Source organism: Penicillium verhagenii, assembly GCF_028828195.1.
Source record: "Penicillium verhagenii strain IBT 33310 chromosome Unknown utg000012l_segment0_segment0, whole genome shotgun sequence".
Lineage (NCBI taxonomy): Eukaryota > Fungi > Ascomycota > Eurotiomycetes > Eurotiales > Aspergillaceae > Penicillium > Penicillium verhagenii.
Genome location: NW_026643176.1, coordinates 1443915 through 1457974, shown reverse-complemented (window position 1 = coordinate 1457974; position 14060 = coordinate 1443915). Strand labels below are relative to the sequence as shown.

General features: G+C 47.4%; 7 protein-coding genes across 7 annotated transcripts; 1 reads left to right on the top strand and 6 right to left on the bottom strand.

The window, feature by feature from the left end:
- Positions 1 to 331: 331 nt before the first annotated feature.
- On the top strand, positions 332 to 2373 carry N7466_011192 (DUF4246 domain-containing protein; the record flags this gene model as incomplete). The annotated part of the gene is made up of 5 exons (XM_057170581.1): positions 332 to 403; positions 472 to 533; positions 588 to 666; positions 728 to 1678; positions 1762 to 2373. The coding sequence occupies 5 exons, from the start codon at positions 332 to 334 to the stop codon at positions 2371 to 2373; spliced, it is 1776 nt and encodes a 591-aa protein (XP_057016313.1).
- Positions 2374 to 2475: 102 nt separating this feature from the next.
- N7466_011191 (RTA1 domain-containing protein) lies at positions 2476 to 4682 on the bottom strand (the record flags this gene model as incomplete). The annotated part of the gene is made up of 4 exons (XM_057170580.1): positions 2476 to 2865; positions 2925 to 3165; positions 3245 to 3623; positions 4397 to 4682. The coding sequence occupies 4 exons, from the start codon at positions 4680 to 4682 to the stop codon at positions 2476 to 2478; spliced, it is 1296 nt and encodes a 431-aa protein (XP_057016312.1).
- Positions 4683 to 4735: 53 nt separating this feature from the next.
- Positions 4736 to 5458, bottom strand: N7466_011190 (uncharacterized protein; the record flags this gene model as incomplete). Its single annotated transcript, XM_057170579.1, has 1 exon — positions 4736 to 5458. The coding sequence occupies one exon, from the start codon at positions 5456 to 5458 to the stop codon at positions 4736 to 4738; it is 723 nt and encodes a 240-aa protein (XP_057016311.1).
- Positions 5459 to 6103: 645 nt separating this feature from the next.
- Positions 6104 to 7231, bottom strand: N7466_011189 (ketopantoate reductase family protein; the record flags this gene model as incomplete). Its single annotated transcript, XM_057170578.1, has 3 exons — positions 6104 to 6265; positions 6326 to 6978; positions 7078 to 7231. The coding sequence occupies 3 exons, from the start codon at positions 7229 to 7231 to the stop codon at positions 6104 to 6106; spliced, it is 969 nt and encodes a 322-aa protein (XP_057016310.1).
- Positions 7232 to 7551: 320 nt separating this feature from the next.
- Positions 7552 to 8636, bottom strand: N7466_011188 (alpha/beta hydrolase family protein; the record flags this gene model as incomplete). Its single annotated transcript, XM_057170577.1, has 2 exons — positions 7552 to 7595; positions 7652 to 8636. The coding sequence occupies 2 exons, from the start codon at positions 8634 to 8636 to the stop codon at positions 7552 to 7554; spliced, it is 1029 nt and encodes a 342-aa protein (XP_057016309.1).
- Positions 8637 to 10061: 1425 nt separating this feature from the next.
- On the bottom strand, positions 10062 to 10302 carry N7466_011187 (uncharacterized protein; the record flags this gene model as incomplete). The annotated part of the gene is given in 2 exon segments (XM_057170576.1): positions 10062 to 10158; positions 10169 to 10302. 2 exon segments carry the CDS (start codon positions 10300 to 10302, stop codon positions 10062 to 10064), a joined length of 231 nt encoding a protein of 76 aa, XP_057016308.1.
- Positions 10303 to 11302: 1000 nt separating this feature from the next.
- Positions 11303 to 12643, bottom strand: N7466_011186 (PQ-loop repeat-containing protein; the record flags this gene model as incomplete). Its single annotated transcript, XM_057170575.1, has 1 exon — positions 11303 to 12643. The coding sequence occupies one exon, from the start codon at positions 12641 to 12643 to the stop codon at positions 11303 to 11305; it is 1341 nt and encodes a 446-aa protein (XP_057016307.1).
- Between the last annotated feature and the right edge of the window lie 1417 nt (positions 12644 to 14060).

Below are 14060 nucleotides of genomic sequence, written 5' to 3'. Positions count from 1 at the left end.
TCAACATGTTACATGGCTGCGTCACGTGTATATGTGCCTGCTTCATTTCAATGTTGTTTTCAACTTTTGGTCTTCTTCCTTCTCTCTCGTTTCCCATTCTTAGTTATCTTGTCAAATGGACTCCTTCTTCGTGGATCGACTTGCCTGGCATCCTCTAGGCAGTCGCCCTGGACCCTGGTAGCCTTGGGCGCCAAGATTTAGCGCGGTCCGGTCTTGGCTCGGCTCGCGAGACTATATAAATTCTAAATTTCCTGTCTTCCCCCCGGGCCTCAATCAAACGCTCCTGCACTTGAGGGCTTCGACCATCAAAAAGACCAGTCTTGCAGCAGAAATGCCTGCTAACCCTGTTGAACAACAGTCTGGTCTGCCCGGATTTAACCTGCCTCTGAACTATGTACCTCCCGTAAGGCCTGACCCCTGACCTATGGTCCTATGGATCATTGATGGAAAATGCTGATACCTACACCACAGGGCTGGTTGAACGTGTTCCGCCCTCGTCTTCTTTATCCCCATGCACTCCAAGAAACAGAAGAGTAAGGAGTTTGAAAAAGGAGTTCAGAACATGCAGCGATCTGATCTTTTTGTAGATCCACAAAAGTTCATCGAGAGATCTTAATGATGCGTGTGATGAACGCCATTACTGAAAAGGAAGAGTGGAACAAAAAGGTGATTCGGATTTATTCACCAACGATGGTCCCCTCAGTGCACTAATTGATGGCGAACGCAGATCTTCCATGAGGAGATTGTCTCGAAATGGCGCGAGGAGATTTTCAACAGTGGCCAAGATATCTCTCCCAAAATGATGGACTACATCGTCAAGGAACTTCAATGGAAATCCAAGCTCATCGAAACCGATGGATTCATTACTGCATTTGATAAGGGCGTGGTTAAATCAGATACCGCAATTTCAGAAGAACTGCGAAAAGCCCTTGCAGATGCAGTGGCTCCTCTTGAAGATGTACCAGACGACCAGAAAGATTATCATCCAGGATCCGACGAAAAAGTCATTGATCTGGTACATCCGTCGCTCTTTCCGCTGATATACGGACGCACTCGTATATTGCGCAACGAGTCGGTTACTCTTGAAAACTGCATCGGTACCACGGGACAGGGAGAATTACTCCCTGCCTTCTCGGAAAGTTCAGACGACAGATGGATGACCGGAGTTGAAAAAGAATTCTACAGTTGCAAATTCCAGTGGCTCCCTTGCAACGTTGAATTGAGTGCCACTGATTCAGCGGAGCCTGAATGCCGCATTGTCTCCTACATCAACAATCTTCATCCTGCTCAGCATCGTACTTTGTACGGTGTCATTGAGAAGATCATTTCATGTGCTATTCCTTTGTGGAATAGAAGTCTGGCAGGCGAGGGATCCAAGAACCGGATCTTGTATGACGTTGTTGAATACGACGAGGAATCGCTCGGTCCGCCGCCGGAGCAAGAGCCCAATGAACCAGAAGACGATTTCGATGAACGCTACTCGGCCTGGGAATTATCTTCGAAGATCATAATGCCGGAACCGGAAGAGTTCAAGGAACATAAAACTGCCCGGGAATCTCCAAGTTTAATGAACTTTGGCAAGACCGGACTACAGGTTATAGTAAAATTGGCCAATATTGAGCTATCTCCTGAGAAGCCCGAATATGACGGAGGATCGTGGCATATTGAAGGTCAATTGGTGAGGAAAAACCCCCAGTTTAATACGTTTCTATCATTGGTCAATCTGTCTTTTTTTCAATCTCATTGCTTACTATGTTACAGAATGAACACATCTGTGCAACCGCTATCTACTACTACGACAGCGAAAACATCACAGAAAGCACTCTTGCTTTTCGCCAACGTACCAATGGGGGTGCACTTGAGCGGCGTGTTCACTATCCCCAAGATCGACACGAATTCCTCCAAGTAATTTACGGACTTGACGCGGATGTGACCGGCACATCTATCGAAGCCCAGATAACACAGGAATTAGGAGGCGTCATTTGTCGCCAAGGCCGACTTCTCACCTTCCCCAATGTCGTGCAGCACCGTGTTGCGCCATTCTCGCTAGATGATCGCTCAAGGCCTGGTCACCGGAAAATCCTTGCTTTGTTCCTCGTTGATCCCCATATCAAGATTATTTCCACTGCAAACGTACCTCCGCAGCAAGAGGATTGGGGGAAAGAAAAGGAAGATCTGACGCAAGAGTTACTTTCCAAGAGACTTCCTGCTGAGTTGGGAAATATGGTTTGCGATGAAGGTTTGTTGCAACCGTTGATGACTATGGAAGAGGCGAAGAAGTTCCGATTGGAACTTATGGCGGAGAGGGCTGTGGATTCTCAGGACCAAAATAATACGTTTGAGAAGTACAGTTTCAATCTCTGTGAACATTGATACCGATATCATTATTGAACGTTTTCTTTCTTGTGCTGAATTGGAACGGGTATTAGATAGCTCTCTCAGCGCCACATCTATTGCTAGAAAAATTCGACATCTCTATAGTGCGAAATCATTGCTTCTTGTATTTACATAATATCTCCCCGTCATGCCCTCTTCCATATCTCCTCTCTCCATCAGTTGCGTATGCTGATACTCAGAAATGTGTGTACTTTCACAGGTAGACGAGTTGTTGCGGTCGTGAAGCTTACGCTCCTTGGCCTCCCGCTTCATGCGAGCCTTCTCCTTGCGTGATATCTTCACCTTCTTGGGAAATTCACTCTCGTCGCCTTGAAAATAACGGCCCGGGTGCCAGATATTCCAGATGATCATCGCGGTAAACATAGGAAGGCATTCAAGAACGTAGAATGGCGTCTCGTTGACGGTCAACGGGCTGGTGCCGGCCGTGTTGATGTCAGCAAATTCAGCCAGCCGGTAGATAATCCGGATCTACAATACTATTAGCATCCTGCAATCTTTATTCCTGTAAAGTAAACAGAGTGGCATACCGTGATGCATCCCAAAGTAGCGTACATGGCAATCACCAATGTCTTCCAGTGGTGGCCCTTGGATTGGTCACCAAGCCCCTGCAGCATGCGCCGATGGAAGACGACCAGTAGTCCGCAGAAGCATAGAATAAAAAACTCCTGCACGGCAATACCAGCCGTGTAGATATGCAGTCCGATGCGGTCCGCCTGGTTGCTGAAGCCCGAGTCCATGATGCCGCCGGTCGCTTGGATGAAGAAGGAGCTGTATGTAGTAGGTGACGAGTCAGAGCTAGATCCAATTGTAATTCTGGGGTGTGTCCAGTTTTAAACTTCTCACTCACCTCACGTCCAGCCAGATGAATATCTTGGCTAGCTTCTCGGCCCGAATACCAATCACTTTCTTCTCTGGTAGGAAGAAATATACCATGCGACCGAAGATCATGTAGACAAAGGCATTTACCCATAGCGGGGCCAGAAGTACTAGTATCTGTGCAGCTGATGCTGTTGTTGACTTGGTCTGGTTGATGGTCGAGTAGGTGCGCATGATCAAACCAAGGCATTCCCATACGGTACCGACGACAATAACCCAGCAGAATCGTTTGCGGTAGACCACCGCTTGCACGAGGTGAGCGATCCATGTCAGTCCAAAAAGGACAGAGAATAGGATGGCGGCAGGGCCATTGGCACAGTAACTATATTGGGCGTTCTCGTCAGAGAGATCTATTCCAATGTTAGCGTTAGACGGGTCCTGGAGTATCACATATAAAGATGGATGTGAATATGAACCTACTGCAGTGACTTGGCCAAACCATTATGAGAGTTAGCTATACAAAATTTGTGTCGATCTTCGAGTTAATGATGTTCTTTGGGGGAAAGCTGGAGAATGCCACCACACTGCAGGTGGGCGTCCCCATTTTATACTCCATAGCTCGAACGATTGATAGTTCTAAAGCAAGATCTGTACAGAAACTGCTGCCTGAGTTCATCGGTCAGATCTATTTCTGGTCCCATATTTACCTTAAGCTAGAGAGTACTGCGCCATCATGAATAAAGTACCACTAAGTCTGGAGGGTACGGGTTGAGTAAGCACCGGAGCTTAAAGGATCGGGCCAGACCCGCTGGACCCGCCCCCACGGGCTTTCAAGCTTGCTCCTGCTGACATGATTGGCCCGTTCGTTCATTTTACAGCGTCAGCCCAAAGCAGGCTGCCAAATTCATCATAATCCCAACAGTTACTAGAGAATATCCGGTAAATGAGAAATCCTTATGCAAAGCAAACATTAATACTTGAGGACAATTGCATTTCTGAGTCCCAAAATATACTCCAAATGTTACTAACGCGGTCAAGGGCCAAGCATATAGTGCATACTAATGACAGCACAGCGTGGGCCGGTGGCTATGTTCAACATTTTTTGGAACATTCGAAAGTTCAGATCCTTCCAAAGTCGGAGCCTAGGAATAGCTCTGAAGTATCGTTTCCCGCTCACTCATACCAGCCCATCTCCAACAAGCATCCCAAAGTCTCTTCTGAAATTCCACGTCCTCACTAGCAACCGCAGCACTTCCCTGCACCTGTCCAACCAAGTAACCGCTCTTTCCATGGAATGCAGTATCAACACTAACGGCAACAAGATCTCGACCGGAGTCTTCTGTCGTTCGAAAGGTATTCGTCAAGTGCTTGAGCACCGGCAAGAGGAAGTTAATAACGGCGAAAATGAATCTAACGAATGGCTTTTGCTCTGCTTGGCCTCTTGACGAGGGAAGTCCACCAGGGTCCATGGAAAGCGCGGTGATGTTCGATAGTTTTGGATCCTGTCAAATAAAGAAATCAATTAGCTCATGGTCAGTGCAAAATGGAAAGACAAGGTTTGAATTCTCTCTCCCATTTCGCTCTTCACCTTTTTCAGTCGGTCATTCAGATCATTCGCAAACGTCACATTCGCAAGCTTGGCGATTCCATATCTCTGAAACCCTCGATCATAAACCAGAGATGCCGGATCTGGACCCGGTTTGACAAGCTCTTCCATATCTTCCATATCAGTAGGAACAATTGTCCTTAACGAGTACAAAGGATTCGGTTTCTCGGGATAATGCGTGATAGATCCAAGCATAACAATCCGCCCCGAGTCAACATCCATGCTCTCGAGGAGCTTCAGGACCAATAGAAAGTGCGATAGGTGGCTGACTTGAAAAGTAGTCTCGTAACCATCGGAGGTAAATTTCTGGCCTCCGCCCAGCGATATCGAGGCTGCGTTGCAGACCACAGATTTCAGACGCGGAAGCTTTCCATCAGTGATGCGAGATGAGAGCTTGTTTGCGAAAGAGCGGACTTTGACCAAGCTGCTCAAGTCCAATGCTTCGACGTGGACGTTTGCACTTGCATTCGGGTATTGAGAAATCAGATCCATGAGCTTGGCTGTGTTGGGGTCTTTTTCTGGTGATGGGTTTCTGACTGCTGCGATAAGAGTATGGTCTGGGTAGAGGGACAGGAGAGATTGAACGAAGCCAAGAGCCAGGGAGCCGTTGGCTCCGGTAATGAGAACTGTTCCATTCATGTTGGAAATTTCCAAGAGTGGTGGGCACTGCTTTGGGAGATAGTGATGTGATGTAGGTTTGAAATAAAGATTGACGAGATCAAGAGGAGTATTTATAAGAAATAAGCTACATACTATTATATTGATTTGTATGAATATTGACTCCAGTTGTATCTTATTGAGTTAGATTTGTCACCTATCAGGCTATCACAGGTTCCTCAACAGCTTTCCCCAAGTTGGAAGGCGCAAGCCTTGGCGTCTTTCCCTTCCGAGCTCTGAGTCTCTGACAATATTAGCAATCAACTGATACTGTACTAGTAATGACGGAATGTATCCTGCTACTTCTTCCAAATGTTTCTGATATTCATAAAACAGTTGATCATCTGTTTGGGAAATTATGGGAAATTATGGAAAGTGGTTAAAGATTCTAGCTGTTCGGTTTTATCCGGAGATAAGGTATGTAAGCTAATACATGTACTACGGTGGACTGTTAGCTGCGTGGCCCCTCTTCAATTCATTACTTCAATTTGGCTGGCAGAATGGTCCACGGGTATATTGATAAGTATCTCTATGTCCTCACATTTGAATAGCCCTGCATATATCTAACCTTGAAGTGTATGTACTGAGGATATTGTCTATTAGAAGAAACTATTTGGTGGAGACAACTCAAGAGAGTTTCAAATTTACAAGACCTTTGCTCTTCTTAGTCCGCCACTGAACTGCAACACATAGAGAATATAATGTAGAGATGATCGGAACATTCACGCCGAGTCTCTGAGCCTCGCGGCAGACCTCTCCCAGCAAGTTTTCATGCTCAATAAATGATCCCTTATGTATCGTCAGAGGCAAGATCAATAACAATAGTAATAAAAAAACAGCATAACTCACCATTTGAGTATCCACCTGCATACTAGGTGTAATCATCTTCTCAATAGGATTACTTCGAATCGTTTCCTCGATTATTCCATCCGAGAGCTTGTGACCCGCAGCTTCTGCAACCTGCATAACTTCCTTCATGGCTGGAATAACTAAAGAGTCAATGACAGAAGTCATTTGAAGCTCCCCTGTGTTGAGGTCGACCAGAGCGGAAACTGGATTGAGCGTCGCGTTGTAGACCAATTTGGCCCAGCGGTCATGCCCGACGTCAGGCTTATATAGACACGTAGTTTTCTCCGCAGCTCCATAGATATCGATGAAATGCAGGGCAGACCGGCGAAGGGATTCATCGTCATGGGGCTGTGATGGAAAAGGTCCAATATAGAGCAGATCCCGTTGCTTCTGCTCAATCACACCTTTGCTTATCTCGTGCGCATCAATGCGACTAACGCCCGAGAGAATTATGTTTTGTGGGAACTGGGCCATGAGGGGCTTTTCAATATTAAGCCCATTTTGTATCAGAACGATGACGGTGTGGCCAGCCGAGACTGCAGGGGCAATGATTTGGCCGATGGGACTGATGTCTGGAGTGTTTTTGGTGCAGCACACGATATAGTCGAATGGCGGGTCGTCTGACTTTGATATGTCAGGAACATTATCCAGAACTATTGTTTATCGATTAGCAAAGCTGCGAAAATGTCAATTTGAGAGCGGGGCCATCAGACTTTGACTTGGACGCCACGCTGTAAGATCGCCATGCTCACACGACCGAATCGCGAACCCCTCTTTGTTCACAATCGCAAAATTGGATCTCAAGACACAGGAAACATCCGCCTTGTTCCCATGCTGAAGATTCACAGCAGCGATGGTGCCAACTCCTCCACAGCCGACTAACAAGACTCGAGACTTCTGTGTCATATCTGTATGATAATGCAGAGGGTATAAATGGATTGAGTCGGTATGCATGGATCAATGCGGAGAAAAGAAATTGGAATGGGGGGAATTGTTGTGTGCGGGGAAGTTGAACTGTTCGGCCCGAGTTCCCCCATTTCTTGGCCGGCATCGGGATTGATATCTAGCATCTTACAAATCTGGAATTCAGGCGACTTTGAAATATGCCAGTGGCATTTACATTGTTGCAATTGACCCCTGGAGCTATGGAATAATAATAGGAAAGTTTGAGTTGAGTGATTTGTATGTTCCCAAAGTCATATTCAAAAATCAAATTATCGTCTTCACTAGTACATCTTGGCAGTCTCCTCAACAACCCATATACCACAAACTATAGCACGACTCAATGTCACTTACTTTCGACTTTGCCTAAGCTAGGCAACTTACCCAAAGCATCGACAGCAGTGACCCAAGCGGAATCTTCTGGATAGAACTGACTATACAGATAGGCCCAGGTAAGCCGTTGAGTCACACCAACACGTTCAGGACTCTCATCATTCGCAGCCTCGGCGGTATCATAGCCAGAGATACCCCCCAAGCCATGTTTCCCACCAGCAATAGTCAACAGCGACTTTGGGCCTTTGCTAAAATGGTACGCATCTGCGTGGAACTCTGCACCACGGGTCGTCAAGAAAGAAGCCCCGTCTTCTTCGCCGGTCACGACAAGAGTAGGAGTCTCCATCTCCGCATGGATCTGCGTCTTCATGAATCCAAACTTCTCCTTAACAAGCTCGGTAAGCCCATCGCCGTTACGGCCGTCGCCGGGTGCCGCGAGTAGCACACCGGCCTTGATGCGCCGATCATGCAAATTGATCTCGGAGCCGTCGATGGGGTCAATGCAGCGTGCACCAAGTAGCAGACTTGCAGTGTTACCACCCATCGAGTGTCCTGCCACAGCAATGCGACTGTGGTCTAAACGACCCTGCAGCTGAGGGAATGCAGCCTCGATCTTATCGAGGTTATCGAGGATCAGCTTCATGTCCAGGACACGGGAGCGGTAGAAAAGTGGTGCATCGGGAGCGGTGCTGGCTCCGAGATTCAGTGTCTTGGAGCTAAGATGGCTGGGTTGGATGACGACGATGCCGCGCGCAGCCCAGAAGTTGACGAGTGGACCGTAGCCGTTCAGAGAAGATAAGTTGTTCGATCTACCCTGGCCGTGCGACAGAAGGACAATTGGCAGATTTTCGCCAACTGTTGGTGCAGAGACCCGGATGTGTAAATCAATGATACGATCTGGAGCTGGCAGTATGATAGGGCTGACGGAGATGACAGGTGTCGGGGCTTTGATGGGGATTTTGGCAGCCTCGCCGATTAATGCATGATCTGGCATATTAGGAAGGCGAGGAGATTCAATTCCATCTTGAATCGTCATTGTGATATTTTGAGAAAGAAAAAGTCGGGAAGTTGTTCCAAAGTTGGTTTTTGATACTAAGGTAATCAATGCTTTGAGATTCGAAGGTTTGGTGAGTGAAAAACATGGGAAGGTTTCCAAGGCCTTTTTATATTGAAAAGCCCGACACATACCTACTGAAGCTGCCTGTAGTAGTCCCAAATGTTGGGGGCCATACATTCATTTACATGCGCATATGTGGATCAATGAGGCTTCATTTCCAAGATCTTCAATGGATACTTTGCTTATATGCTTTGAAATCAATTTGCAGCCTTGCTGTCTACAAGTAGATGCACACGTATTGGCACGGGTATTCCCTTCAATGTTTAGCTATTGGCCTGTTCAAGCAGTGCTGGCGCGGACTTAAGTAGAATTCCAAACCCCGAATTAGTTCATACTGGACTTTACAAATTAACAACGAGACGGATATAAGCAGCCTTGATCTCGGCCTCTTAAGACCGAGCTACCTACGATAGCTTCCACGAACCGGTACGCGTTCCGGGATGTATACGAGTTTTGAAGAGTCTTAGAGCCAGCCCAGACACGGTCACTCTATTGATTAAGTTGAACATTTGTGTTTTTACCTTATATCCCTGGCCAGTCCTATAGACTATGATGTTTGGCATCCGGAGATAACGTATTAATGGTTTCATAAGCTGACGCGTCTGATTGTTCTGAATAGTCTACACCACGATTGACTTTAACAATACGTGAGATTGCCAGCAGACTCTGAGAAGCTCCCTTTAAAGATGGGGATGAAGGTGGAATCCCATGGGCCAATTCTCAGCATCAGATATATAGAACCTTGCCTATTCAGGAAGGCCCAAGCCTTGGCAAACTCAAAATAAGCAGCCACAGACTAACCAGTTTCGGTTAGAACTTCGATGATATCCAGAATTCCTGATCATTATTGCCCAAGCTGAGCTTCCATAACACGCTGGCAAATTCCAATCTTCTCCTTTACGTTACATAGACATTATTGATCCTGACTCCTCGATTCCTACTTGACCACGTCTTTGAAATTAACTGCCCAAAGGCCAAGATACAATCAAGCCTTGATCCTAAATGGCACCGCAGAAGTTTCAGTACATAATAACCTCCATCCATTCTACTGACCCAGAATCCACCCCAGCTCAACAAAAGCTCGCCCGCTCACATGCTGCTCGAGCAGCACACGCCAAGGAAAGGCGCCAACGAACAATCCAATACCAAGCCCAGAAAAAGCGCGAAGAAAGAGCCCAGTGTGAAGCAAAGCCCGATACCAATACTTCATATACCGAGCCGCAACAGGCACTTCTTCGTATCAATGTACCTCCTGCACCCATGAGCCTCGTCACAATTCTGTCAGCTAGTAGAAGGGATCCATTCACGAGCCATGCGAGGAAGCTGCAACCACTCGAAGAGATGTTATTTGATCACTGTACGTCGCACTGAGCTAGCCAACACCTTTCGTCGATCCCGCCACACGATCTGTGCTTCACGGCCGAGCCAAGCCAAACGAGCCCTAAGCTAACATGGTGATCTTGTCCGCAGATGTTACAGGCGTCATACCACTCATGCGCTGTAACGAGCCACCTCCCTCGTTCTTCCAGCGCATGACATGTACATGGGTGCCCCATGCACTGAGCGAAGCTAGTCTGCTGAGCATCTTGTTTCTCTTATCTTGTCGGCATTTGGCGAAGAATTATCCGAAGGAACAATGGAGAGAGTCATATTTTACGCAGCTTGGCTTCCAGTATAAATTGCAGTGTTTACAGTCGCTGCGGTGTGCGATTTCGGCCGAGGCACCGGTTTTTAGCGACTCGACGGTGGCGCAGGCTATAATGCTAGCTTTTGATGAGGTGAGAGATTGAGTACCTAGTATTTCTTTCAACTGGGTTGCTGGGGCTAACGATGCATGTGGGTAGTTGTTTATCCGGGATACTGTAATGTTTAAGCATCATCTTGAAGGGGCGGTTCAGATGGTTGGATTAAGGGGTGGGCCTTGGGCTCTTGGGTTGAATGGTCTTCTGGCACTGTTTTTGTCTAATTTGCTTGTAAAAATTGTGGAGGAATTTGATTTACAGGTGAGTGTGCCTTGGGGTGCGGACGTTGGAGTGAATTGGTGCCAGGCTATAGACCAAATTAGGTAGTATGATATTTTTTTATTCTTCTTTTCAAATCCCCATGGTCTTTGATCTGATTATGCTTTGAAATTGAAAATTTGAAAAGCTTCACGTTGATAATGATAGTATGCAAGTACTACTTAAGTACACCCACTTCCCAAATGCCAGTCCGTACACAGCCTGAAGAACAACCTTGACAAGGATGCAAGGGTCAATGGACACCCCCACCCCATCTACCAGTCCTGCCCTCCAGCAAAACAAAAAACTCCAATGTACATGTATGATTCAAGAAACCCCAAACATGTTGAAATGGTGCCGAGGCAACCAAAATGCAGTCGTTTAACAAAAAAGCCAAAAAAAAACAAGTAAAACAAATTATGCCCAATGCTCTGGAAAATCAAAGTCTGTCCATGTCCAGCAAACAGTCAACAGTCATCAAATCGTAATGTATCATACCCCCGTCTCGCGTTCTATAAAGAGAACAAGTGGGGAAAAGAAGAGAAAACAAATCTCCGGTGTATATAGGGTCTAAGTGTAGCCCAATCAAACAGTACCATACCGCCCCTGCTCTGCACCGAGAAGGGCTTGTCCTTCCTGCGGTCTCGCAGAACGCGAGCGCTCTCGCTCACCGGGAGGTGGCGAAGTCGAAGGAATCCAGCCACGCATCCATCCGCGCACACGTCTCCACCGACTCCGACCACGCTTTCCATCCGCATCATCTGAACTGATGAAGCTCTCGTCATCCTCATCGGGCGATCCGTACATAAGGAACTGCACTCCCATGAACCCATCCAGCCCAAGGACCCCAAACGCACCCAGGAAGAACGGCAGCGCCCGTCCAATCCATTCCCAGCGATCGTTGCCATGGCTATCGGCCCAGCCACCGCCACCATATGGCGCGAAATCAGACCAAGCGTTGGGGTTCGTCAGCAACGAGGTTGAGTAGAAGAAGTTTCCACAGAAAGCTGCGAGGAACATCAATGGCGAGAGACCTTCTGTGCTTTTGCGGCGGTAGTTCTTGTACAGTTGTGGTGGACGCGAGCCAAGGTAAAGAAGGGTCGATGCCCAGGAAAAGATCCGGCCTACGATCTCGATAATGGTTTCGCTTGGTGCGTGGGTGATTGGGGGGTGAGGGGATGGGTGAACATCGGTTGGAGCGGCGTTTGCCAGGACGGCACAGAGCAGGGATGCAATCAGCATTGTGCGGGGGAGTGCAAAGGGTGGGCTGGTGGCGCTGCTACCCAGGCGCACGGGTCGGCGTGAGGACTGTTTCTCATTTGTATAAGAGGCGCTCCGGGCGACTGTGGAGTTGAAGGTTGAGCCGGTCTGTACACCCATGTCGTGGACATCCGATGTCTTGGGTGTCATGTCGACCGGGCCCCGGGGCTGGTGGGTCGCATTGTTGCCTTGTAGGGATTCACCCCGTGCGTCGGACTCTTGGTAGTGGTGATGGTGATGATGCGGGGGTTGCAGATCATCGTATTCCTCGTAACGTCGTGATTTGTAGTGTGTGTACCAGAAAAACTGGATCACCAGAGTCACGTCAACGCAGACGTAGTAACAGGCGACCATGACCTGCCATCCCGCCTGTCTAGTGAATAGTGCACCGATGAGATTGCTGATATCTCCTGCACACCAAATGACAAGAAAAAAGATGGATAGTCCTGATGTGGACTGTAACTGATAATTCTTAAAGATCTGTGGTAATTGGGCGAATAGCCATGACACGAAACTCAGGTTTCCGAGGATAATGGAAATTAGCGCGAGAGGTGTGGGGAGACAGATGTGGAGATGTGAGGAGATAGCGGTCAAGAAAGACGACGTGGGTTCGCAGTGATCAGGAAGGGACCCAGTTGGAAAATTTCGTAACAACGGGGGAAACATGGTGTGTGATGTTTCCTCTCAGCTCAAAGAGCAAGTCTCGAGGCGGGGGTGAGGGGAAGCTTGGTAGTTAACGTCAGTGACGCTGGCGGAGAGGGCCGATCCGAAGCTGATAAGGTATACGGCAGCGATAGATGTAGAGCCAGCAACCACAAGAATGATGGTGTACTGAGGATGTATATAGCAGTAAGGTGTAGCAGAAGAGAGAGAGGGGAAGTGTCAGTTCCAAACTTGAAGGAAGCAGGACAAGTCAGCGGTTCAGCTCACGAGCTGAGGGAAAGCGATCATCTCCAAATCGGGGCTTATCGTGACTCACGAGATAAGCTAAAAGTCGTGGCCAATCACCGTTCAGCCGATTTGATCCGCCGACTCCGGGGAAAGACCTTGTCATTATTCACCCCATGATTAACAGAATAGGTGGGAATCTAACACCAAATTTCTTAGTCACTGGTCTCCACTTCGTTTTGAAACAAAAAAAGATAAGATTGAATGATATGAATGACATGAAAAGAAAACTTGAAATCAAAGATCGCGAAAAAAGAAAGAAAAAAGCAAGCAGTCTCCAGATTAGGGGTCTTGCAGCTCCACGTGACAATGTGACGCTATGTACAGCATTACATGTCAATGCACCCTGGTCGAACTGGCAATGATCATACAAGAATCATGATGCAGAAGTGTATCATGGGCACAAACGAGTCGGGGGATATTGTGGAGGTCGTACGAGTAGCCATGCATAGCACTAGCCGAAGGTCCGGCCTAATATATGTCCAAGGCACGTTCTTTGAAGCGAACAAGTCAGCATGCTGAGTGAAGGGGTGACATCAAACATGCCAAAAGGATTTGCGTTCCCGGGCGTATTGGTGTTGTCGGAACCTTTCAAATTCATGGCGTATCGCTTCTCGGTCTATCCAGATAAGTCGCTGAATAGTCCATGTAGTCGGGTATTTTGATCCTTGCCCCGTGCCTTTCTTTCAGGCATCAGGACGAGCATCATCATTATGGTATATGAGTATAGTACTCCCAAGAGATATGCTTTACAGTGGATCTTATGTCCGGGCGTTTGGCTGTTTCAGGCAAGGTGTCGGGACCCTGATCGACAACCTTATGTATGCGGATCCGAGTGGAGATTTTGGATATAGGCATATACATGTGGGAAGTGAGGTTGATTAGGGGTACTGTGCCTAACTTCAGGCACTCTTTAACAACAGTATCGCCTTTTCAGTATTTCAGTGATTGAATAAACTGAATAAAATCAGCTTGCGCTTTGAGGGTCTGTTCTTTGCTCTATAATGATTAAAGCAAGCCCGAGGGACACGAGACCGGGGACAGAATGAATGAGTGATGAAGAATAAGAAATCGGCAACGAAAGGGGGAAATGAAAACAAGACCCAACGTTGTGTCAAATGAAAGCAATATCATA